We start from the raw sequence: 23,817 nt of genomic DNA on the forward strand, positions 1-23,817 counted from the left end.
CTACTCTGTGATGCAGTGAGATCACATCCCAATCACAAGCCAAAAGTTGGGCCTTCTGTCAATTTATCTATTGTCAAAACAGGAACTTTAATCCCTGACTCATTTTTCACACCAACCTATGGAAGTGGCGACCTTCAAGGTTATGACGTCAGTCCGGGGACCTGCCATGGTCTGTGCCTGAATTACGTAATACAAACCCAATCCACGATGGTTTGCGTTGCTCTTCCTTGAGATCATCTTGATCGAGCGAAACCATGAGTGAAATGGTTGTGGAGGATTTTCAATATTTATTGGATCGAGTGGCTCGACCGCGGGAGTTGTCTCCGGATCACTTGATCAAACTATGTGAAGCTTTTAAAATTGAGCGTCGTCCACGGGAAGACATTCGATCGCTGACTGATTTGCTCCACACCTTGGAGAGCCGATTGCTGCTCCATCCATCCGAGAGTTCCAAGACCAATCTGCATTCCTTCAAGATCCTCGACCAGCATCTACAACTTGGCAGCGAGTTCCACAGCCGATGGCAAGTTCTTCAGACCAATTTTGAAGCGGAGCGGATCAGCGAACAAGAGGAGGATGCCGCACCTTTTTACGAGCAGAATCCTTTCGAACTCTCCGAGGAGTTCATACGCGAGCTCTACTCGGGTCTCAAGAGGTCGAATATCAGAGTTGGCCCATTTCTGCGAGAAATCGGTAAGTGGCGCATTTTGAAGTATTGAAGGGACAACAGTTGTGGGTGAATTGAAGGGTACTTCAAAGTTTTGATTGGATCATTAGCATTTTGGGGCGTAATTGCCGTGCATTTTATTTTCCTCCTTACATGACTCAATTACTTTGCAATGTCCTTTCTAAGAGCATAATCAGTAGACTCCGACAATAAACGTTGTACGAATGTCGAACAGAAATTCGAGAGGGTTGTACTCACCAGTTTTCCTCCCTATGCGTAGCTCGGTTCAGCTCTTTCACACATCTGAACCGTCAAATTGCTGCCATTTCTGCTCGACGTGAAAGCAACATATTTGTCGGAGTCTAATATTAATCATGGACAAGAACTGGCTTTGTGTGAAATGGAATTCAGCTGCATTTTTTTAGGACATCCCTTTGGATTCAATTCGATTCTCTGGATGTGATTGAAATTGAAACTTTTAAGCTCCAATTAGATTACATATACATATTTTGAGCAAACGATCCCCCTCTGTACGTGTCCTGAATTTAATTTGTGGAATTTTAAGGTCATGATTTGGGTCTGGAAAAACGCAAGCAGATCGAGATCAAGGAGTCGGATCTAGAGGCCATCAACACACCGTCGGGTGAACAATTCCTGGCCAACGGTTTGGCGATCATTGCTCAGAATTGGAATCGATCGGACCTAAAATATGAGTCGGAGCACACCCTTAAGGCCAGCATCATTCATTTATTAGCCTCAAACACATTCCACGAGCCGCTGAATCGGTTGAAAAAAACGCTCACCGACCTCCCTTAATTAAAGCTTGGTTGCATCAAGACGAATATATAGATACGTTTCTACATCTACGCACAGACATAAACACAGACACAATCGTACGCATGGCATGTTCAAAGTGGGCAGTGCTCAGGGTAGTCCCTGGGGAGGGCCACGTATATCTTGAGATGTTCCACTACTTCTTTGGCCAATTGGGGCGTGGCCGCCGCCACGATTCCTCGCGACATCATGTCGAATTCCTTGCCCGATGGATCCAGCACAGCTCCTCCAGCCTCGGTCACAATCAACGCACCTATAAGCAACCAAAATGCACTCGAATCAAAGACTGTTGTTCCTAATCATGAGCACTTGTCCCATTTGTCCTTGAACAAAAAACAAATGAGAGAGGACAATTCACCTGCCGCCATGTCCCACACGTGGATTGAAAAATGGAAAAAGGCATCCCCACTGCCCGCACCCACCCAAGCAATGTCCAAAGCCGCAGGTCCTACGTGAAAAAAATATTTAAAAAAATATTAACTACTTGATCGGTATTGAAACACTAGACAATTAACTTTTGAGTATATAACGTTACCTGGGCATCGGATAGCGTGAGCTTTCTCCATGAACGCCGCCACATTGTCCAAGGCCACTTGTCGCTTGTGCTCATGGGCACCGGCTGATAGCTCCATGAAGATCATGGCTTGGCCCAAATCTTCAATCCCGGATGTTTTTAAAAGCTTACTGCCATTCAAGAAAGCGCCCTTTCCTAAAAAATATGGCTATTAGTCTTGTTATACCACATTGATTTGAGAATCTCCTTGCCACCTTTAATGGCCGTGTAGCACGACCGGGTGACGGGATTGTTCACAATGCCCAGGACCACGTGACGATTGACGGTCAAAGCCACTGACGTGCACACCAAAGGATTGGCGTGTACGAAGTTCATGGTGCCATCGATCGGATCAATGATCCACGTAGGCTGATGCGAGAACTGAGCGATCTGACCGTCCGTAGCATCCGACATGGACTCTTCGCCGATGAAACGGTGCTCGGGGAATTTGGACGCCAAGCCCGAGATGATATGCTTCTCCACATTGGTATCGGTCTCGGTCAGGATGGCCGAGGCGTGTCCTTCGGGCTCATTGGCTGACTTGGCCTCCACCGTTGAGCGATCATCTAAGGCCTTGACAATCATTTCCCCGGCTTCATGCACCAATTTCAAGGCCACGCTCATGAAATGCTCCAGATCCAGTGGGTTCACATCCTCGTTGGGCGACATGCTCCGCGATGAGATCACGTGTGGGGTCTGAAAGAAAATATCAACCCGTCGCAACTTGTCAATCACATATCGAAGGTTAACGTGGATCTGTAGCAGCCTGTAAGTCTCGTTTTATTCACTCCATGTACTATCACTACGAAAGAGGTGGTTTCTTGTCCTGCCAAAAGGCCGTATTAAACTCGCGAGTGGCCTTCTTGTTCGGTTTGACCTTGACATGATCGTACACACAATGGCGACAAGCCGATCCGCAACATCGATTTTTGAGAAAATGCCTTAATCGCGTGAAGACCTGTAAGCCCGAAATCGGATCAGTATACATCAACTGGAAATCTTGTACGGCTTCTTGATGCGTCCGGTGAACAGCCCAATCCTGCTCAGTCAGTCGCGATCGATCCAACCCGCGCTCTAAGGCCTGTTCCAAGGCCAAAAACCGCTCAAGATTGTCCTTTTGTTCTGGATTCTCGGGTTGTGGGTTGAAGTCCAAAAACTTGCGTTTTTTCTTGGCGTCCTTGTTCCTAGGGCGGATCGATCCATCCTTCTCCGAGGAGGACTTGCCCCGATAGTTGGGAGGGAGGCTGGAGACTGGGAACGGGAGGGCAACAGGAAGACTGAGATTGAGGCGTGGTCGGACCAACCTTATCATCATCACCGAGGAAATCATGACTAAGGCAATCAAGGTAACGAAGGAACGAAGGAAGAAGGGAGGGATGTGAGGCGATTAGCAATAATCAGGCATGACGAGGAGGGGCTGGTAATTAGGGTTGGAAAGGGACCGTCGTCAGAAGGCAGAGTAACAGCGGATCAATTAAGACGGAGCCTAATTTGTCATAAATGTGATGGTGGCCATGAATAAATACACTCACCGAGATTGAAGCAGACGTACGCTCTAGGCCTCAACTACGTACGCTACGCTACCTCGTAGTCTACGTACTTGTTCACAGAATAACGACACAGTGGAATGAACAACTAACAGGGTTGCGGTCTTGAGAGAACGAGAATGAATGTCATGATTATCAACAAGTGGCCAAGAATTTATATCGCTGTATGGCTGTGATTGGATTGAATCGCATTAGGTCTGTTCGAATCGGTTTGATATTAACGTATTTGACAATCGCTTTTCATTGAGTTTCGATAATAAGGTATTACGATGTGTTCAAAGATTTCCTAGCCATTGAGCCATTTCAGCATCACTGCCTCTTGTCGTCTCTAAACAACATAAGTGAAGTGGACTAGAGGGGACACTGTTCAGTGAACAGTAAAACAGCAAACTCTCACTCACTGAATTTAAGAAACCTGTCGAGTTTTCGGAAATCTCGGATGGACAAGGAATATCACATCCTTTTTGAAAAATTCTTGTCTCATGCCTTAACTTTGCAATCATCAATCATCAAATCAAAACAAATAACAAACTCTGACGAACCTAAATTCGGCTTAATCTGTTCCATCCCTGAGAAAATCCGTTTTCAACTATTCAAGAATAAATAGGCGAAACTAGTCACCTTGTCTGGAAAACAGAGGCACGAACAACCAAGTGACCATTTCTAGCTCCAAAGACCTAGTTTTAGCTCTTTTCTCCACATCTAGCCTTCAGAAAATTCGACGGCATATCTTTGTTTCTTTTCTTTTTGTTTGGTTCAAAAAATTTGAGATAAAATATCTTGGCATAATATTTTCCTCCAAAAAGGGTCTATTAGTCGGCCCGATACCCCAACTCTCGTTGGTGGATCAGACATGAGGTAAAGATCGATGAGATTCATCAGTTTTTCTTGTTGAATTGCTGGCTGGGGATTCCATTCCCAGCAACGTTAAGGAAGTTCGCAAAGAAATTTAATAAGAATAAAACCCTTCCCTTTACTCAGATGGGGAAAATGAAGTGGTCAATATACTGTTCGTCCTAACAATCGGCCCTGCGCTTTAAGAACGCTCATGGACACAGCGACTTGTCTAAATCATACACCAATGTAATGTTTTAATCATTTTTATTTGTTTCGGTCTCTCTTAACGCTCCAATACTGAAATTGGAACCCCCGGTGGGCTGTGCCTTTTTTAGTCAAAACCATTTGGTCACTACGTCCACGAGTCTGTGATCCAAAGAAGTAAACAACAAACATACATTCATTTACTGCTACCACATTGTGTATGTGTCAGTTACAGCACGGCATGTCATTTCCCTAGTTCGCATTCATCTTGTACATACCAGCATCTTTTTCCATCCGACCTCTCTTTCCTCATCCTGATCATGTCCGACGAGTCCGATCCATCGCCGGCCTTGCCCCTGGAAGCGCGAAGCGTAAGCTGGGTGAGCTCGGCTAACGGTCTGAACGCCTCTCGCCCCGCCCTAGACGCCGGCTGGGTGATTGCCCGTACGTGGCTGCCCTTTGAAAATCCGCCTCTGGATGGTCAAGCCGACTTGGTGTTGTGGCTGGAACGTACTCGTTTCTTGGAGCAAGACCTGACCTTTCTTCTGCGATTAGAACATCACCAATTTTGGTCGCAAATGATCTACGACCCTCAGCTCCGGACTCTCATGGGCGGGTTGCTGCAAAACCTGCCCCGCCACTTCGACCTGGACGCGCGGAAAATAGCCAATCACCCCGAGGTGCACAGCCTCATGTCCGAGGTCTTGCGCCTGACGTTTTTGGTGATGGTGCGTTTGTCCACCCACAAAGAGTCCTCGGCCCATTTTATGAGTCCCGCCTTTTTCGGACAGACCATCTACGGCCATTTTCTGATCGACATTCCCCGATTGATGGACATTTGTGTGCTGTTCCGACCTTGTAATCCGGCCATCGTGGACAAGATGGTGGCCAACGTGTTCAAACGGCAGCCCAAATATCTGGCGGATCTTCGTTCCAGCGTGGTGACCGTGGTCAAGGCCCTCCAGACCGTGGTCAACCAAGTCGAGGTTCAGACCACCTATTACAATTGTGATGATCCCCAGAAACTATTGGCCCTTCAAGACGTGGTCGTCTACGCCTGTGATATTGTCTTGTCCATTGAGGGCCTCACGCTGGCTTGTCCTTTAACGTCGCAAGCCTTTTATGACGGACAGTTCTTGACCGCTTTATCGCCCTTTTACCAACAAGTGTTAGTCGGGACCTTGCGATTTGTCAGCCACCAAACCGCAGCTGGATACATTCCTACCGACTTAAACGACGAGCTAGTGTCGCGATTGCAAATGTGCCGATTGGCCAGTGTGAATCTATTTCGCCGGATAGTTATGCACGCGTGTATAGAGCCCATCTTTGAATCCGATCGGAAAGACGAACTGGCCGAAAGCTTTCTTCAGATCGCCACGGAATGTCTCTCGGATGGGGCGCTCTTGGCGGATTATGCCAAAAGCTACAATCTGGAGGATGACTTCCACATTTTTGACCAAGCGGGTGCTGATTTAGATCCCATGCGGGTGAGCTTCATTCTGGAGGGCGTCCAAAGCGTGTTGAATGAGTTTTCCGAGCAAATCCAACGGAAACTCACACAAGAATTGGCACCCAAACCAACCCTCCTCAGTGGCGCTCGTCCCAAGACCAAAACCGGATCGAAACCTGTTGAACCCGAGCCTGAAAAACACGCGGTAGCGGACATCGACGAAGCCGAAGTGGCTTTGGTGTTTCGCATTTCCCAGATCAAAGACCTCTTTCCGGATTTTGGCGACGGATTCATCGAGGAATGTCTACAGTATTTTGACCAAGATCCCGAGAAAGTGATCAATGCCTTGCTAGAAGAGAACATCCCCCCACATTTGATCGAGGTAGATCGTCAGAAATCCCGGAACCTCAAGCCCACGCCGTCTTTGAGCACATCCGGCCAGCCCCGACGGAATATTCACGACGGAGACGAGTTTGATATCAATGTCCGGGACACGATTGACATGTCCAAGGTTCAAATTGGTAAGAAGAGACTGGTGAAAAACGCTGGTAATGCGCTTTTGGATGACAAAACCGAGCTCCAAGGTCTCAAGGACATGTACTCCAAGCTCTCCATTGTCACTGAAGACATCGTGGTGGGCGGAGAGTACGACACAAACTACGATGACGAGTATGATGACACCTATGATGATAACGCCATCGGTCAAACCGAGCCTGATGCCCAAGACGAGCTCACCGAAAGACGGCCTTTCGTCTTGCCTCGTGCTTTGGGAGGGGGTCATATCACCTACAGTAAAGGCAATCCTAACGACCAAGACGAGGATGAGAGCGATGGTGATGGCGATGAGAAAGACGAGTTCTTGCGGAATCCTGCCGAAATCCGTGAGGCCAACGAGCGGAAACGTCAAGAGCGCCAAGCGCACAAGATGCGATCCAAAGGCAATCCTAACCCCAATCCACCCTCTCGTGATGTGGTGGGTAAGGCTAAAGGCCAAGGTCAGGACAAGAGCGTGCTCATCAACCGTGCGAGGAAGAACGCCAACAAGGGCAAGCATCACCGAGCCATGGCGGATCGGAAATACAACAAGGCCTAGTAGACGTGTGATATAAAAAGAAGCTACAGGTCTTAATGAATAAAGATGATTGTGAAAAACGACCTCGACCGCATCAATAACTATCATCTAATTTGGAGTTGGTTTGCTTCATCTTGTAGACGGAAGTATTCAAAATGATGGCCGGAGGTGGTTATCCGCGTGCCGATGAATTCGACGAGCTCTTGTACCAAAGAATCTTGGAGATGACGTTGCCCAATGGTCAGATCATGGAGATCAATTGGTTTCGAGTGCACGTCTGGTCGGAGGCTACGAAATTCATAGTTCCGCGAGAAAAGGTGGATCTAGTTGATCTAGTTTAGTTCCAGACCATGGTTGATTTCCCTGTTACTAAATTATGAAAAAAAACTGCCTCTAATAGTTGATCCGAGGAATGCAAGCCAACATGTTTTCCATTCAATTGGAGGGATTAGATGACCAAGGCCAATCCCAACGCAGACACTTAATCGCCAAACGAATCGTTCCCGGTGAATTACCTCCGAAATCCAACATGGTCATGTGGAAGCAATTTGTGGAGTCCGTCCAACGAGAAATTGATTTCTACAAAGAATTGCTAGGTTTGGAAAATGCGGACGAGATCCGAGCTCTTTTCCCCAGGATTTACTACTCGGATGGCAGCAAAATCCAGTACGGTCTAAAAGCTCCTTTTCTTTCGTTTGGTATGGGAATGTGAAGTGATATTTTTATTCCAGGTGCGAGGACGACATCTTGGGTAGTTCATACTTCTTCATTTTAATGGACGACGTATCCGAGAGTTTCTACCAGTCCTGCCAAATCGACGAGACACAAGCCAAGAGCGTGCTCAGAAATTTGGCCAAATTCCACGCCTTCTTCTGGAACCGACTCCCTTCGTATGAACCAAGAGGCAGTTTTTGGACCCTGGAGCGGCGAAAACCGCTGCAGGGTATGGAAAATATCAACGTTTCATCTCTTTTGTACTTTGTGGATGTTAATACGCACAAGGATGCTACTTGTACATTTCTATCCTTGTCTTTCAGAACTCGAGGATGCGGTAATCACGTGGTCAGCTTTACTGAAACGCCTCCCCAGTTTGGCGGCGAGTGTACCAAATGCTGACACTCTTGTGACGGATGTCGTCACTCACGCCGAGAAGTTGGACACTTTTGTGGGGAAAACCGCTTTGACGCGGATTCATGGCGACTGCAAGGGATTCAATCTGTTTCTCAGCCAAACAAACGACGGAAACGTGTTGTTCATAGACATGCAATGGACTGGTAGCGGGAATCCCTTACAAGTGAGAAAACTGACGGGAGTATGAGAGTAAGGCGTCGATCTAATCTTTTAGAATTAAAATCCAAATTCACAGGATGTTGCGTATGTGCTCACGACGACTTTACAAGCCGACGTTTTGCCGAACATGGACAAACTCGTGGATTTTTATTGTCACTGTTTGTCAGAATTTCTCCCCAAAACGATATGGGACGAGATATCTGAGGAATTCAGGATTGGGTACGATTTGATCTGGTTGGACTATGCACGGGTGATCATGACTGGACTTTGGAAGAAGCTCAGTGAGGAGTACATGGAACGTTGTCTAAATACGATCGGTCCAAGTATGATCAATCGTAGCAAAGACCATGCGTTATTTATTGTGAGACGTGTTCATTCTCTAGTACGCGAACAAAATGTACTGCAAGTTCTTATGGATAAATAGAAACAAAAGGAGAGAGAAAGAGAGAGTTGAATGGCTTCTTACTAAGACATATATATTCGTATTGAGGCTCCAATTTTTGTGCGACACACGGGACAGTTGGTTAAATTGAGCCCACAACTTCCACAAGCAAATAAATGGCCGCAAGGCATAAACACTAACTGCCTCTCATTGTCGAAACAAATGCGACACAATCGGTCTTCTTTTAGTTTCTCATTTTCACTAAAAAGCTCTTCCGTGGAATGGTGACAAGTGAGTGTTTTCTTACTTGGTGGCAATCTTGGGGAGTTCTTCTGATTCTCTTGATTGATTCCACCAAGCTTCAAATCCTCCGCTTCCACTGAAGCTCTTGAATTGGCTGCCATATCGGGAGATTGGGTGGTTGACCTGCTTTCTCCTTCTCGTAAAACTTGGTGTACGAAGGCTTTGCCTTTTACCATCAACACGAATTCACAATGTCCGTGCCATTTCGCATGCTCCCGCCACGGTTCATCCAGCGGATCCCAACTCTTCAAGCCTCCGCCACAATAGAAACAAAGAACTTGATCCCCCGTCCCTGAACGAGGCAAATAGATCAACCCAAATTGAAAGGATGTTATCGTGTGACACAAGGTTCTTTTGGAGGGATATCGATGCCTTACCTTGATAAAAGAATCCAGCGTCGGCTAATTCCTGTGGTGTTTGGCGCAATGCTCGTGGCCAATTATGAAACGACTCCAATCTTGTGCTCTTGTGAGCATAATGGGGCGCATCTGGTCCCTCATGTTTGAAAATATGCCCTCTTTGGAGCGAGTGGGTGGGCAGATCCCGTTCCGGGAACGAGTTTGGACTTTTTCTAGCGAAATTGACGACGTCCTCGCCAACGGTATAATCACTTTTCATGGAGAAGTTTTGTTCAATAAAGCTTCTTGGGTCTTCAGATCTTTAACGTTTAGTTCCGATTGCCCTGTTTTGCTATTGATGACTGATTGAATTCTGACTTCTGAATCCTGAATTTCTAACGTAAACTTAACAATGTCAACATCGCTTTTTTATCTTGAGAGATTGAGTGCCGTACTTTTGATATGATAACAAACGCTTTATTTTGTAACATAACGTTCCTTAGATTTCGAAAAGTACATTGCTCTATTTATGGCATTTTTTAATATTGCCCCTAGAAAGCTCTTTTTCAAACTCATCAATAGCGTGTTTTCCAAAACAGCATGTCTTATCATATGGTTTATAGCTGATCAAGCTGCACGAAAATCACTTAAAACAATTTGTTTCCTCAGTCCCTTTGAAGTAGTTTTGACGTTCCAAGCTCATCGAAATCTGATGTTGCTCCCAACGAACGGGATCGTAATCGGGCAGGTGGTTCAAATTGGGTTCCAAATCGAAATTAGAAGAATCAGACGAACTCATGCCAGACACAAACGTGACCCGCTCTTTAGCCACTGCTTCAATCTTAGAAACGCGGGAGGTCATGTATCTAACAAATAAAAAGATAAAGCAGAGGGTAGTAATTGGGCAAATATTCGTAGGCAATGCAACATTAAAAAATCTGGAGTAAATTTGATAAGGATTTTTTTTTTTAATTTGCAGTTCTATAATTGATTGGTTGTCTCAAGGTCAGTGGTATTAAGGATTTTCGTCCATGGTATTAGCTCGAGTTAGAATACTATTTCATAGTACTAGAACTATATTTACTAGGCGTTTTGAAAAGCTTTTGTTAGTGCGTGCTATGAGCTATTAGAGCAGATATTAATATGACAGTAGCGAGAACGAAGTTTCAAATTATGGGAGCTGATAAGTCAGGCATGCAATAGGTCTATTAGTCAAAACAATAACAAATCAAAAAAAATCAAAACTGTTTTTGCTGACAAAAACGCCCAAATTATGTATGATACAACATATATTGCTTTTGAAAAAGGTTTAGATTCGCCATGTACCGATTAAAGTTTAATCATGCATACTGTTGCTGAATCATTTTCCGAATAATATTGTATTATAAAATAATAATAATATTGCTGCCGTCTCTTCACATCCTTTTTTTATGGAACTGTATTCCAAAATTTAATTCAGACCGATTTCATCGTTTCTCAGGTATTTCCCTTTCAAACCATTAGATTTGCCCTCCGATTTTGACCTCTTCAAGCCATTGCAATAATCATTCGCAAAGTATTTCTCGCCTTCTAAAATAACGTCCCAAAGATCGGCAACAAAAAAGCAAACAAGTACATTATTACGATTGATCTTTTCCGACATTACTACTTAATGAACCCTCACCTGATGGCCAAGCCTACTCGATCTTGTACAGACGCGTTTGGACCACCTCCATGAATGCACCGGAAGGAATGTAAGCTAGCATTCCCGGGGTTTAGTTCGGCCAAGACTTGCCGTTCTTTGCACTCTTCAATCAGGTCTTTGTCTTTGATTCGTTGCCCAAACGCCAGGAGATTGTGAGTTGAAGCCATCTCTTCGTGTTCATATTGCTGAAAATGAGTGCGGGGTAGAAAGGTTACACACCCACTTTCAGCTTTGGAAGGAGTGAGTGCCACCCACGCGGTTAAGACTTGATCCGCAGGCTCCAACCCCGCATAAGTGGAATCCTGATGCCACGAGAAGTAACTCTGGCTTTGAGCTGGCTTAATGTTCAAATCAGTGGACCAACAAACGATATCGGTAGAGCCCAGGGCCTTTTGAACATGATCAACCAAGACAGGATGTTGAACTATTTCCTGGGCCCATCCGGCCAAAAGATGAACCCTGAACCGCAAATCACCTTGTAGTACGCCATTGACGCCATACTTGATACGGTAGTTCTCGAATCCTTGAAAGGCTCGCTGGGCCTCGACTCCGGATAACACTCGAATTGGAGTGATGAACCCCTCTCTTCGGAATACTTCCCGAATCGAAGACGCCATCTTAGCTCACTTTGGCCTTATGAACACTAAACATAGGCCCATGTCCAGGGACTATTTGATCGGCCAGGGCCAATATTGCTGCCCGGTTTTGGCGTTGTTTGCTCACGTTCTCTGATCCAGCTTCAATCCATACCTGATCATCAAGTAGATCCTCTTCTTTTTCGAACAAGTCCCCAACAATAGCGATAGTGCCGAGACGAGTGTCTGTCACGATAACACTCACACTGTCCAAAGTATGACCTGGAGTGGCTTTCACAAACACACCTGGACTGAGTGTAAATGAACTCGCATCGAAATCGTGTTCAAAATATTTGTCTTTATGGGACATAGAGTGACCCACGATGTGGGTAGCCTTCAAGAACAGATTGTTGTTGCCCACGTGGTCGGAATGACCGTGAGTACTAACCACAAAATCGATGTCGTCCTGTGACAAGCAGTGATGCTGCGATAAGCTCTCCTTGATCTTGGGACCATCCCATGGTGTCATGGAATCAACCAATATTCGAACCTCGCCCGTTTTAATAAGAACACATGAACAATTGGCGGACATGGACCCATCGGGATTCTGGGTGGAATAGCCCTCGAATAAAACATGAACCTCGTTCATTCTCCATTAGGTGTTTGTTATCTAAGGACACATATCTGCAATGATAACACGGATTTATTCGATTGTGCGCCGAAGGTAACATTAATCATTTCCGTCGGTTCTTTATTTTCTTGGCCACCACACGTGGACCTTTGTTCCGCTTGTCTTTGTTGAAGTTCGGCCCAACGCCTTGACTGTTGAACATTTGTCGAGGTCGTTTGGTTCGTTTCCTATCCTCGAAAGATTGATTCTGTCCACCCCCACCGAAGCCACCTCGCCGTCCCTCATTTAGACCACGAGAACTACCACGAGAACTGCCTCGAGAAATTCCTCGCCCACCACCAGAATCCCCGCGCCCTCGAGAGCCACTACGATCCCCGTAACTTCCGCGGCCTCCTCGGAAGTCACCTCGGCCACGACCTGTGAAACCGCCGCCGCGACCTCCACCCGAATCGCCATGAGCACGAGATGATCCACCTCGCCCGCTGTAACCACCCCGCCCACCGCCTGAGTCACCTCGGCCTCGCGACCCGCCACGACCACCACGGCTGCCCGCGCTGCCTCGGCTACTGAAGCCACCAGTTCGATCGTCGCCGCGTTTCTTCTTTAGGAACCGAGGATGATTGGGTGGATTAAACTTTCTTTTCCGACCCGTGGCCTCAGCCGTGTCGAAGAGCGCTTTGTCGGGTTTCTGGCCCACTTCCTGCTCAAAGTATTGGGCGTCATCGTCGTCTTCACTGGAGTCGCCAGAATCGGGATACACATCGGCCGCGGTTTGAAAGCCCTCGGGCACATCGCCCTTCTTAATCATGCCCGCCAAGGTCTTGATCTTGTGCTCTTCCTTGTCATGCTCCTTCTGTTTGACATTGATCTCCTGTTCCTTTTTGCGTCGCTCTTTCTCCTTCTTGCGCTTCTCCCGGGCTACGCGAATCGCCGACTTCTCCTCCTCGGTCTTCTCCACTTGGCTGTGAAAGAGGACTTCGCCATCCAAGAGACCTTCCTCGATCTTGTACAACTCCATGGTGATTCTCGGGCCCAGTTCGACCAATCGCACCGACGACTGTTGCGACGCGAGATTGCCGCGCGAGGAGACCGCTTGGGGTAATGTGACCCGGTTGGTTTCGTCATCCTCGAATTCCGATTCCGAGAGATTGCCCGCCTTGTCCAAATACTCGGACACATCCTCAAAGCGACTCAAATTGGGAACCTTGCCTTGGACGATCTTCTTGACGCCCTTGCTCATCCCCACGGGCACCACCTTGATCGTGTAGTGGCGAAACTCGATGGTTTTCTTTTCGGGGTCGTAGTGGAGCAAAACGCATCGTCGAATGGCGTTCAGCTTGACTTGCGTCACGTTGATCGAGGGGAACATGTTTTGGAACATGGACGACATCAACTCAATATCGCGCCCCGCCCCGGTGAAGGCGTTCATGATGAGAAGGGCATGGTTCTGGAATTGCTTGTCGTAGGTGATTTGTCGCTTGAGGGAGGATCGCACATCACGAGCCAGCGTGTAATCCAGGATTCGGAAGGTCAAAGTGGGACCACGTGGGAACCGGGCGATCTTCATGTACGGACCCAGCTCCGTCTTGGTGAAGAGACAGAGATGAGACACCTTGAGCAGGCCAGCCACATGCACAAAGTCCTTGATCACGTTCTTGGGACGGGCCTTGACATTGGTGGCGGTGAAAGGTTCCATGACCCGACGAAAGTCCTTGGCCAACTCTTGCACATATTTGCCGACTTTTCCCCGATGAATCACGAAGGAATGTGGATTTTGCCCGAGGCTGTCCTCGTTTTCCTGGCTCAGAACGGCGTGATTACGTTTCACGGTTTTGCCACGCTTTTTACGTCCCATGCTTGAAAATGTTTTGAAACTTTTTCTTCCCTATTTATCCCTACTCACGCCCGATTGTTTTTGTTGAAGAGTGACGTTGAGGCAAAATATCAAAAAGTGCAGGAAAGGACGTTTTTCTAACAATAAGAGGATTCATGCGATCTAATTGGATTTCTACATGAGTTGAAGGCAAATTAATTGCGTATAACTTGTCTGTTAAGGATGTATAAAAGTTTATGAGGAAAGGATTTTCTGATTGAAGGCACCGGATACGAAGCTTTGAGTCGCCATGAAAATTAGATCAGCTGCGAATTCTTTATTCTGGCAGTGTCACTACCAAATGGCCAACAGAAATCAACAAAGCGGATTTCGCAAATAGACATGAAGATATGATGCACAAGTCAGCCGATAGTGAAATGAATATATCCAAACATAGTATTTACCGGATCTAATTTGTAGGATTCAGGGCCTATGTGTATTTTCCTTTTCAGATCAATATTAGATGAACTTCTCAGGTTGTCGCTTGATAGGCATTTTAAAGAGAGACTGGATATCCGAGGGCATGGGTTTGTTTTGATTCTGCTTTCAATAAACCTTAAATTTCATGAGCTAAAATTTGTTTTGGACTTTGAGGCACGAATTTTGCTAGAACTTTAAGAGAACGATTCATAAATTTAGATACATTTAAATCAGCCAGTAGATGGAAGAAATAAATAAAGGACGAAAACCCTTTTAATTTCCTCTCCGTAGAATTTTATGGCGAGGACCGAATAGATCATGTTTTTCATTGAGTTCGAGACTCGATTATTTGCACATGAAGTTACAAGAATGCAGCCCTTTTATCGATAGAGAAAAAGAGGAGAGGAGAACATCAATTTTTTACAAGAGGGATCCCTAGTGAAATATTTTACCAATTGTGCCATGTCATATTGTGGATGGCATCACCCAAAAGGAATTGGATGGACTTGGTAACTGCTTTATATCTTTGACAAGTACATTTATATTGGAGACTAGAATATATTAATGCAAGAGCAGCTTGCTTAAGATCAGAATATCACAGTAATCCAGAGCACTTTTGGCATTAAGAACATATATTGCATTTTATGTCACTGCCCAAATTGCACTTGCCGGGCAAAGAGCCAATCCTGCTAAATTAAATGTATATAAACTTCTCAGGATCAATTCAATCATCATAAGCCCACTTAACAGTAACATGGGTTCAAAAAAAAATCACCCAAGTTAGTACATTGCTACAGTGATATTATTATCAATATGAACCATTTTTCTATACTTTTAGTTATGTAAGGAGCTTTTTTTGGCAATTATCCCTCAATTTGTGAACGTGAATTGTTGAATGCGCTACCCAGAAAAATGAACAAAAGTGGAATACCGATATCCTTTCCGTGAAGCAACGTTTTACTCAAAACCTGGACTTAGATAATCAAGTATTAAAACGAGATGGGAAAGGAAAAAAACCGATTATTCGCAAGGAATTATTCTTGTGAAAAATTGAAGCGCTCTATAACGCACATTATATAACTACTAACAATGAAGATGATTTGTGAGACAAGATACAATTTGTTGGTTCACCCAACCTCTCGGAAGAATAGCTTTTCAGCAAGCCGCAAGAAATCGCAAGCTGAAGGATGGAAAGAACTTCGTTGCGGCCATCTAACGACGAACATCCCCAGAAGAAATACGTAGCAGTAGCAACAAATGCTGAAAAAGGAAGAATTTCTTATCCATGGGGCAACAAGAGCTAGAGCAAAGAGGGGGCTGCTTGAAGCGAACCTATAGGCAAAGTTAGAGGTCTAAAAGAGCAAGTGGGGTTAAAAAAACGTTAATATGCAATCAAGGCAATCCTGACATCTCTGAATTTCAGCCTGAACTTCTGAATCACGACTTGACTTAGGAGAGTGCCAAATTTTCAAGTGTGTACTTGCAATCTTATACTAAACATGCTTTCCTATGCAGGGCTAAAAATTGATATAAAATTGAGTGCTGGGGGGAGTCTAGCAAAAATTGGACTTGTACAAGTCCTTTGACTTTTTGTGGGACTTGCCAAGTCTGGACTTGAGTCTGGCAAAAGACTTCAAGTTCGGTGGAGGACTCAAATCTTTCACTAGGATCATCTCAAGCAAAAAGACTTGTCTTGCATAATTTAAAAGAAAAATTATTAATTTTTTCTTGATGAGTCTGCAATTGAAATCAGATCTTTTTTTACCAACCGTTGAATTTAGATTTTGTTCTACCAAAAGGTTTGTTCAGGACATTTTATGAACAAAACCCTTGAAAGTTTGCATTCACTATCAATTCCAACCAGATAATTGTTAAGGATTTTTACTTCTAATAGCAAATACCTTAAAAGACTCAAGCGAGAAGTATTTGCAAAAAATTCATTCTCTGATACAACTTCTATGAATGTACGCGACAATGTGGTGTCTGCAGTTTTCAATTAGAATGCAATATATACTGCAAACTCACAGAAATTGAAGTGTTTCAGCAATAGCAAAAATCAACATCAAACAAATTCCTGCCACTGCAGAAAGTGGCAAAAATGGCAGAAAATGCAGGAAGGTGGTCCAAAATGACCGCCAGTGGTTAGAATGGTCAATTGTGCTTCAAAAAGGTGTCAAAGAAGAAAAACATCATAGAGGTTGGATAAGTTTTTCAAATGTCCATTGCTAAAAAAAACAAATTTGTCTAGCAATGGGAGAAGTGCAAAAGTTTCTTATAATTCTATACTTTTTTATTCATACAGTTTGATGATTTGATTTAATTGATAACAGTGTTTAAGGCCCAGCCATAACAAATATAATTCTCTACTTGTCATCAGAATGGTTATTGTTTTGATTATAACATTATTAACCCAATTGGCGTCATTTTGACTCAAAAACGATTACGTCAATGGCGACCCCAACTCAGGCTGACTGAAGTGACAAATTTCAAACTGCATCACATTAAAGTGACGTTTATTGGTTTTTATAGCACATTTTCCTGCAAAATACCCATCCCACTAGACCCACTAGAATAAAGACTAGAGGGAGATGAATTGAAATGAAATAAATATTTGCATCTTTTGCCATTTTCTGCCACTTATTTTGGACCAATTTCTGCCATGTTCTTTCACCATTTTCTGTGAGGTGATGGAAATGGCTGTGAATAATTTCCCATCCCTGACGTGTCTAGCTGAAGCCAGTGACTTGTCTCTCAATTTAAGAACTCTAGAGGGAATGACGATGAAGCAGTGTTCGGCTAAGTCACATTTAACTCCAAGAAATATCCCATCCCACGTCGTTTGACCGCCCAATCACGCAATTAAGCATTCTAAAAACTGTCCAACATGCTGATCATGATACCTATTCTCATTTCCGCCCATATATTTTTACGGCCAGGCTCAGACTTTTTATCGTCCGATCCTCAAGTCTGTGGTCATTCGTCACCCTGAATCGAAGTCACTGCTGGGAAACCCACTGCTGCATACAGAGGCCAGAGATGGAACCCTGCCTGTATAGCTCCCCTAAGAAGGCAGAGGCATCTGACTGGGTTGAGCGACTGACTGTCTGTGTGGATGGGCCTTCTACTCCGCTGGAGATGGACATCTAGTTGCATACACTGGGTCAATGCTAGCAGCAGCCTGCCAAAGAGTGCGAAGCCGACGACAACGAGCGAGAAAGAGAGACAGAGACTAGTGCACTTCCATAGAAAGAGTACGATCATGAGAAGCGCCATCTAGTTGTTTTATGGCGAAACGGCTCACAGTTTCCAAAAGGACCAAAATCAATATAAAGATGATGCAGATTCGTGAATAACTGCTCACAGACCTCAAATTTCGACAAAAGGAAGCTGGTCAAGAGTGGATAGAGATCTTTCTGACATGTGTGTGGTGTTTCTCATGGAAACAAACAATGGAATGGGCGTCAAAACCAATTAAAACCAAGAGCAATGATTTGGCAATCAAAATTTGACCGAAGCATCTCATTGATGAGGACTCTACACTCAAGCATCCTAGCTACCCAGTGGAAATCCCAAAAGCAAAAGAGCTCAATGCTCAAAGTCAGGGATGACAAAATCACAACTGGTTGAACCCCCTCAGCTTCACTGACAGCCCTGCATTTCAGCCAAAAGGAATCAAGTGTTGACAACCCTGACTGAGTGGCTTGACATCTGTTTCATTCAGGGGTCTAATGAGGCTGGACTGGTCAAGAGGACATAGCAGCATCGCAGTCATTAGTGCTGAGGCTAGTCTGGACTCAAGTCTGAGTGCACTCAAGTCTTTTACCCAATTTTAGTGAAATTGGCTGAACTCACGTCTTTTCCAGGCTTGAGCCCAACCAAAAGTATACAAAAATCAAAGGACTTGTAGGAGGCTAACTTTTGCCATTTTAACAGCCACTTATTCGTCTAATTTTGAGTTCTGTGAGCAGTTGTTCACGAATCCGTAAAATGTATGTACTATTTTCTCGTCCTTTTGGAAACTGCCAGCCGTTGCAACATAAACGAGCTAGATGGCGCTTCTCATGACCGTACTCTGTCTAGAACAGTGCTCTTAGAGAGACTGCGAAGTGGTGAGAAGAACAACCAGAACAAGAGGGCGAAGGCGACCAATCTTGGATGTGTTCGACTGTTAGTACTTCCTATGAGGACGACACGGACCACACGGACGAGACGGACGAGACGGACGAGACGGACCGACAGACCACGAATCCACGATTCCCATTCCTCCCAGAAAGAAGTGCGTGTGAGTGGGTGCGATCGAGCGACGAGTCGCCAGAATGCGGAACGATTGCCCACCGTGTTCAACCTCACCCTAGTCTAGGACCTCGTGGTTTACATGTGGCCGTCCAGCCTCTTGGCCGTCGACGACGCCACCCGCCCCGGTTAGTGCGGGATTTCTAGCGAGAGCTTCGCCGAGTGCGGATCTGGGCTCGGGTGGCCACCTCCACCCCCTGTCCCCCTTTCCGGCAAGTTTTATTCCTACGTCGGCGGGTTGTGTTGTGGCTAGTACTGAGTCCCACCTCTTTGTTGCCTGCCCGTGATTCGGTTGACCGTGCGGCGGGTGTCGCGTGTGTGTCTCCCGCCTTGATCGCGGCCATTGGGCTCGTCCCCTTCGGCCTTTGGAGGACTCGAGCTGGATGGAGCGGGGCGCTGCCAACGTGGCCTACATCTATGACTTGAACGGATCCGCCGGCATCCCCAGTGTTATGGGACCGGGTGGCAATGGTCCACCCAGCTCTCTGGGGGCCGGTGGAGGGGGTGGCGTGTCCCTACCGGCCCATTCTGGTGGATCCCTGAGCGGATCTTTGGCCGCCCTCTTACCGCCGCCCCATGGCGTGGGTGGCTCGTCCGGCTTGGCCGGTTTGGCCGGGTTAGCGGGCTTGCCCGGACTCCCCGGTCCGCCGGATGACAACTACTGCCTCAAGTGGAACGATTATGAGAAGAAATACGTCGAAACGTTCCGCGATCTGCGTGATGACGAGTATTTTACCGATGTGACCTTGGCCACCGAAGGCTACTCCGTCAAGGCCCATCGGGTCATTTTGAGCGCCTGCAGTAATTACTTCCATGCCATCCTCAAGAATATGAGTCCGTGGCAGCATCCCGTGCTCTTGCTGCAAGAAGTCCAAGCCACGGATCTGACCTCGCTCATGGATTTCATGTATTTCGGCCAAGTCAGTGTGAATCAAGACTCGCTGCAATCGTTCTTGCGTGTGGCCAAGAAACTCAAGATCAAGGGCTTGTGTGACAGCATCGTGCCGCCCTCGCTCCCACCCCATCTGCCCACCTCCGTGGTCACCAGTGTGCCCATGTCGCACGCCCCGCCTCCCCCGCCGGTGGTCATGCCGCCACCCCCGCGACAAATCACGTCCTCGGCTGGGCCCAATTTCGAGGGTCTCTTGCCACGCAGTCCTTACATTCCTGAGCCGTCCGGCCTACCCCTCGGACCGAATAGCGGGAGTGGCCCCAATAATGGATCGCCCTCTTTACGCCCGCCCCCGGTGGCTCATCAGCAATCGCCCCGGCAAGGCGTTCGCTCGGGCACTCGCCCGGCCGCCGAGCCCTTGGTCCATTATGCCTCCCCGAAACGGACCAAATACGCCTTGTCCCCCCAATCGATTCTGAGGAGTCAGCTCCAGCTTAAGGAAGGCGATCACGTGGAGGTGAAGTCTGAACCCATGGCCATCCTGACCACTCAAGAAGATGTGCCCTCCTCCGGTGTCAATGTGAACGAGTTCATCACGCCCCATGAGAATGACTTGGCCTTACCTTCACTCAACCATGGGATCTCGCCTCAATTCATGTTCTCGCCGGACCCGCCGGATAATGGCAACGGGGCGGGGACGGCGGGCGGTACGCAGGGAACCATGGTTGCCATTGACAAGGAGACGGCGGTCCGGCTTCAACAGCAACAGCAACAGCAGCAGCAGCAACACCAACACCAAGAACAACAGCATCACCAACCTCAACAACACGTTGTCCAGCAGCAGCAACACCAGCAGCAAGCTCACCACCATGGACCAGGTGGTCAACCGCAGTCTCTGCCTCAACACCAACAGACTCAACCACAGCATCACCACCAACAGCAGCAGCATACCCAACAACCGCAGCACAGCCATCATGACGGTGCACCTTCGCCCGGCGTGAGTGTGGCCACCATGGCGGGTAACTCGAGTCACCTCCACTCGACTCACTCGCATTTGCATCCTCCACCGCCGGCCTCTCACACCTCGTCGTCCTCATCCCACTCCCACCATTTAGATGAGCCTCAAGACCTCACCCCCGCTCCTCAGGATTCTCCCAATACGAGTAGCCTACACCACACTCCAAACTCGTCCATTAATAATGGCCAGCCCTGTGGCATTGTGAGCTTAGGGAATACGCCCGTTTCGACCCCCAACTCGGCCAACAATTCGATGCCTGCGCCTCACGGTTCTCCCTCCACGCCCACGCCGCCCAAAAAGGATCGTAACTCGAGGAAGACTTGCGGTTACTGTCACAAAGATTTCCATGAGATGAGCCTGAAACGGCACATCAAGGACGTCCACTTCCGGAACCAGAACACTTATGTCATATGCCCACAGTGCTGCAAGCAGTACGCTAGTCAGAACTCTTTATACAGCCATCTCAACCGGGTGCACGGGGTCAAAAAGGACATGATGGGAGACATCCCACTGCAGATGACCGGGGGCTCGTCCGCGGGGGGTACTCCCGGGCAGAATAACTCCTCGTCGTCATCGGTGCCCAATAATCAGAGTGGTTCATCCGCCACGGGTGGGAACACGCCCAGCACCCCGGGGGACAACCATCATGATGGGATCATGGACCTAGCGCATCATTCTGATAGTTCCAACTAGCACGCCAATAATGACATGATAGAAGACGAATCAATTTCCTAGGACTTATTCAATTTGAAAAGCATGTGCTCCGCCCTTGTGATGACTGATGCGGTTGAAACCTCTCCCTCAGTACGATGGATGTCATCGAACTCGTGAGTGGCTGAACGAGCTAAAGGACCCGCTCTGGAGGGCGGCAGAAGCCCTTAATCTCGAGTTCACTTTCATGGCAATAACAGTTAGGTCCGTTTTCTGGATCATCGCCGCCATTGTTGTCCTCTTCACCCCCTCCTTTATTAAATACAGCTTTTTCGTTTTGCTCTAATCCGTTTTCAGAAACGAAGCAATCGATTTGTGTTAACAACGAACGATTCACTCGCGTGGTCGACAAGATTCCACCCTCATCTAAAACATTTACCTTGGATGAGTTGTTTGAATGTGTTTTACGTGCGCAATTTTTGAAACAGAACAAGATTGGATACAACTGAACACTTTATGCGGAAGGGTTTGATGTGGCGTTGATATGATTTCGCTGCTTGAGCGAGTCATCTTTGAAAAGAGGGATACAAATCTATATATTTTAAATGAGTCAGGACAGGGATTCTTTTCTACCTGAACCCCTTCATCAGTAAACGTCAACTTCAAATCCAAGGTATTTCCACATCCTCGATATGAAAAAGAATTACTAACCTATATTACCCAATGTAATATCATTGCCACACACTCGACGTGTATATTGCTATAAATCCAAGTGACTAAATATAATTGCAGCACTCTTTTAACGATCGAATGCAGTCGTCAACCCTCGTAATGTGAGCATAATTTGTTAGGTAATTTCAATTGTAAAGAAAGTGACGAACTCCATTGATCTCTTGGAGATAAGCGGAAATTTCAGGTACGTGTGCATGTGCAATGTAATAATGTATGGTTTTGGCTAGGGATTCGTAAAGTACTCTCAGATGGTTGGCGGGGAAAGTCGCCAAAACTTACCACGAATTGGCCTCAAAATTGATGTTTTAGCTGAAAAAATTTTTCAGGTCATTTTGTATGAAGTATGTTTTTTCTACATTTGGACCTGGGTGAACACTTTTTTCTACACATCATTTTTGTAAAAGTTCAAGGAATTTCGAAAACCATGTTATTATCCAAAAGTGGAACAAAGCTTATTCTCCATTCTGGAAATGTTATCAACTTAGAAATTTGAAGCTCCTCACACAAGACATTGGAGAGCACCTCTATGCACATGTTTTGCTAATGGAGAATATTTAGCATCTCATCAGAAAAGGAGTAATGACAAGAGAGCATTCTCTCACAATTAAAAAGAGTGCCTGAAGTAATTTGATGATTCCCCTCCAAACCACTGACAAATATGCTGCTTTGTTGTGGAAATATGTTATGGAGTGTTATTGGATGTTCTTATTTGGTACGGTTGTTATCATGTTTGGCTCTAGTAAATACTGGAGGGCTCTAGATGTATACTATTAGGACTTGTCAAGTATTCCTATTTGATTGACTGGTTGTGTATTCATTAAAGATTATATTCAAAGCTTAAGGATAATACTTTTATTACTGAGAAAAATGTCCCATATTTCACAATGTTTATGGATGTGCTCCAATTTGAGTTAGCTGCAGACTTGTTCGCCTCTAAATTGTGCACATTACTTTCCAAAGATAATGCCATAATGTTATTTTATCATAGGCCATTGCTTTTCATTTAGATTAAGCATTTTAAGCACCAGCGGCCATTTTGGACCACCATCCACCATTTTCTGCCATTTTTTGCCACTTTCTGCCATTTTCCGGCAGAAAAAATGGCAGAAATTCCTTCAAAGGTTGATTTATGCCATCATTGGTCAGGTTAGGTTAATGTAAACTAGGTAAGGTAATGGAATCCATAGTTTGGGACCCTTACATTTAAGGCCCACAGGAATAAGGAACCTTGCACAGTGATGAGTAAATCTAAAAAAGAAATATCTTTTGCAAGAATTTTCCTCTGCACTGAGGTCAGGCCAATGCGACATCTAGTCATTATATGGTCTGTGGTCCCAACATTGTAATATTCCCTCTAAATCATCGCAGATAATTATTACCTCACCCTTGGGAATGATTGCAGGCTTGCCCAGTTAACTTGTTAAGGCGGCAAATCATGCTGTAATTAAATATTGTAAAGAAACTTGAACTTAACTAGACTGGGTTTGAACAAGGATTTGCAGATTGGAAAGCCAATGCTCTACCAATACATGGGGGGTTCTCTGGCTAATACTAGCTGTTAAAATAATTGT

At 46.0% G+C, this 23,817-nt stretch overlaps 10 protein-coding genes across 11 annotated transcripts; 4 read left to right on the forward strand and 6 right to left on the reverse strand.

Moving 5' to 3' along the window:
- The first annotated feature begins 107 nt into the window (after positions 1 to 107).
- On the forward strand, positions 108 to 1,995 carry LOC131876926 (uncharacterized). Its single transcript, XM_059222469.1, has 2 exons — positions 108 to 693; positions 1,233 to 1,995. The coding sequence occupies exons 1-2, from the start codon at positions 255 to 257 to the stop codon at positions 1,481 to 1,483; spliced, it is 690 nt and encodes a 229-aa protein (XP_059078452.1). The 5' UTR covers positions 108 to 254; the 3' UTR covers positions 1,484 to 1,995.
- LOC131876921 (inositol monophosphatase 1-like) lies at positions 1,395 to 3,724 on the reverse strand. 2 transcript variants are annotated; one of them, XM_059222463.1, is made up of 5 exons: positions 3,587 to 3,724; positions 2,270 to 2,750; positions 2,037 to 2,210; positions 1,860 to 1,949; positions 1,395 to 1,754 (listed from the first exon to the last, which is right to left on the reverse strand). In XM_059222463.1, exons 2-5 carry the CDS (start codon positions 2,721 to 2,723, stop codon positions 1,576 to 1,578), a joined length of 897 nt encoding a protein of 298 aa, XP_059078446.1. In that variant the 5' UTR covers positions 2,724 to 2,750; positions 3,587 to 3,724; the 3' UTR covers positions 1,395 to 1,575. The 2 variants fall into 2 exon arrangements, with proteins under 2 accessions (XP_059078446.1, XP_059078447.1); XM_059222464.1 differs by lacking the exon at positions 3,587 to 3,724 and adding an exon at positions 3,041 to 3,159.
- LOC131876928 (uncharacterized) lies at positions 2,750 to 3,580 on the reverse strand. Its single transcript, XM_059222471.1, has one exon. The coding sequence runs from the start codon at positions 3,382 to 3,384 to the stop codon at positions 2,857 to 2,859; it is 528 nt and encodes a 175-aa protein (XP_059078454.1). The 5' UTR covers positions 3,385 to 3,580; the 3' UTR covers positions 2,750 to 2,856.
- Positions 3,725 to 4,693: 969 nt separating the features above from the next.
- LOC131876918 (activating signal cointegrator 1 complex subunit 2-like) lies at positions 4,694 to 7,305 on the forward strand. The gene has a single exon (XM_059222460.1). The coding sequence runs from the start codon at positions 4,963 to 4,965 to the stop codon at positions 7,183 to 7,185; it is 2,223 nt and encodes a 740-aa protein (XP_059078443.1). The 5' UTR covers positions 4,694 to 4,962; the 3' UTR covers positions 7,186 to 7,305.
- On the forward strand, positions 7,185 to 9,036 carry LOC131876920 (uncharacterized). Its single transcript, XM_059222462.1, has 5 exons — positions 7,185 to 7,481; positions 7,565 to 7,830; positions 7,896 to 8,107; positions 8,202 to 8,458; positions 8,531 to 9,036. The coding sequence occupies exons 1-5, from the start codon at positions 7,320 to 7,322 to the stop codon at positions 8,876 to 8,878; spliced, it is 1,245 nt and encodes a 414-aa protein (XP_059078445.1). The 5' UTR covers positions 7,185 to 7,319; the 3' UTR covers positions 8,879 to 9,036.
- On the reverse strand, positions 8,900 to 9,901 carry LOC131876924 (death-associated inhibitor of apoptosis 2-like). The gene is made up of 2 exons (XM_059222466.1): positions 9,517 to 9,901; positions 8,900 to 9,431 (listed from the first exon to the last, which is right to left on the reverse strand). The coding sequence occupies exons 1-2, from the start codon at positions 9,755 to 9,757 to the stop codon at positions 8,920 to 8,922; spliced, it is 753 nt and encodes a 250-aa protein (XP_059078449.1). The 5' UTR covers positions 9,758 to 9,901; the 3' UTR covers positions 8,900 to 8,919.
- A 31-nt stretch (positions 9,902 to 9,932) lies between these two features.
- LOC131876923 (probable phytanoyl-CoA dioxygenase) lies at positions 9,933 to 11,912 on the reverse strand. The gene is made up of 2 exons (XM_059222465.1): positions 11,141 to 11,912; positions 9,933 to 10,343 (listed from the first exon to the last, which is right to left on the reverse strand). Exons 1-2 carry the CDS (start codon positions 11,776 to 11,778, stop codon positions 10,121 to 10,123), a joined length of 861 nt encoding a protein of 286 aa, XP_059078448.1. The 5' UTR covers positions 11,779 to 11,912; the 3' UTR covers positions 9,933 to 10,120.
- LOC131876927 (metallo-beta-lactamase domain-containing protein 1-like) lies at positions 11,780 to 12,385 on the reverse strand. The gene has a single exon (XM_059222470.1). The coding sequence runs from the start codon at positions 12,383 to 12,385 to the stop codon at positions 11,780 to 11,782; it is 606 nt and encodes a 201-aa protein (XP_059078453.1).
- Positions 12,386 to 12,419: 34 nt separating this feature from the next.
- LOC131876919 (suppressor of SWI4 1 homolog) lies at positions 12,420 to 14,449 on the reverse strand. Its single transcript, XM_059222461.1, has one exon. The coding sequence runs from the start codon at positions 14,220 to 14,222 to the stop codon at positions 12,471 to 12,473; it is 1,752 nt and encodes a 583-aa protein (XP_059078444.1). The 5' UTR covers positions 14,223 to 14,449; the 3' UTR covers positions 12,420 to 12,470.
- Positions 14,450 to 18,832: 4,383 nt separating this feature from the next.
- On the forward strand, positions 18,833 to 21,860 carry LOC131893125 (broad-complex core protein-like). The gene has a single exon (XM_059243072.1). The coding sequence runs from the start codon at positions 19,337 to 19,339 to the stop codon at positions 21,554 to 21,556; it is 2,220 nt and encodes a 739-aa protein (XP_059099055.1). The 5' UTR covers positions 18,833 to 19,336; the 3' UTR covers positions 21,557 to 21,860.
- The last annotated feature ends 1,957 nt before the right edge of the window (positions 21,861 to 23,817 follow it).

The sequence above is a fragment of the Tigriopus californicus genome, chromosome 2, assembly GCF_007210705.1.
Source record: "Tigriopus californicus strain San Diego chromosome 2, Tcal_SD_v2.1, whole genome shotgun sequence".
NCBI classification, from domain to species: domain Eukaryota; kingdom Metazoa; phylum Arthropoda; class Copepoda; order Harpacticoida; family Harpacticidae; genus Tigriopus; species Tigriopus californicus.

Coding starts and splice junctions, on each gene's coding strand:
- LOC131876926 (XM_059222469.1), top strand. CDS start 255: ATGAGTGAAATGGTTGTGGAGGATTTTCAATATTTATTGGATCGAGTG. Junction 694..1,232: donor CCCATTTCTGCGAGAAATCG/GTAAGTGGCGCA, acceptor TGGAATTTTAAG/GTCATGATTTGGGTCTGGAA.
- LOC131876921 (XM_059222463.1), bottom strand. CDS start 2,723: ATGTCGCCCAACGAGGATGTGAACCCACTGGATCTGGAGCATTTCATG. Junction 2,211..2,269: donor GTGCTACACGGCCATTAAAG/GTGGCAAGGAGA, acceptor CATATTTTTTAG/GAAAGGGCGCTTTCTTGAAT. Junction 1,950..2,036: donor TCACGCTATCCGATGCCCAG/GTAACGTTATAT, acceptor TTTTTCACGTAG/GACCTGCGGCTTTGGACATT.
- LOC131876928 (XM_059222471.1), bottom strand. CDS start 3,384: ATGATTTCCTCGGTGATGATGATAAGGTTGGTCCGACCACGCCTCAAT.
- LOC131876918 (XM_059222460.1), top strand. CDS start 4,963: ATGTCCGACGAGTCCGATCCATCGCCGGCCTTGCCCCTGGAAGCGCGA.
- LOC131876920 (XM_059222462.1), top strand. CDS start 7,320: ATGATGGCCGGAGGTGGTTATCCGCGTGCCGATGAATTCGACGAGCTC. Junction 7,482..7,564: donor TCATAGTTCCGCGAGAAAAG/GTGGATCTAGTT, acceptor TGCCTCTAATAG/TTGATCCGAGGAATGCAAGC. Junction 7,831..7,895: donor TCGGATGGCAGCAAAATCCA/GTACGGTCTAAA, acceptor TTTTTATTCCAG/GTGCGAGGACGACATCTTGG.
- LOC131876924 (XM_059222466.1), bottom strand. CDS start 9,757: ATGAAAAGTGATTATACCGTTGGCGAGGACGTCGTCAATTTCGCTAGA. Junction 9,432..9,516: donor CGCTGGATTCTTTTATCAAG/GTAAGGCATCGA, acceptor TGCCTCGTTCAG/GGACGGGGGATCAAGTTCTT.
- LOC131876923 (XM_059222465.1), bottom strand. CDS start 11,778: ATGGCGTCTTCGATTCGGGAAGTATTCCGAAGAGAGGGGTTCATCACT. Junction 10,344..11,140: donor CGAGTAGGCTTGGCCATCAG/GTGAGGGTTCAT, acceptor TTTATTTGTTAG/ATACATGACCTCCCGCGTTT.
- LOC131876927 (XM_059222470.1), bottom strand. CDS start 12,385: ATGAACGAGGTTCATGTTTTATTCGAGGGCTATTCCACCCAGAATCCC.
- LOC131876919 (XM_059222461.1), bottom strand. CDS start 14,222: ATGGGACGTAAAAAGCGTGGCAAAACCGTGAAACGTAATCACGCCGTT.
- LOC131893125 (XM_059243072.1), top strand. CDS start 19,337: ATGGAGCGGGGCGCTGCCAACGTGGCCTACATCTATGACTTGAACGGA.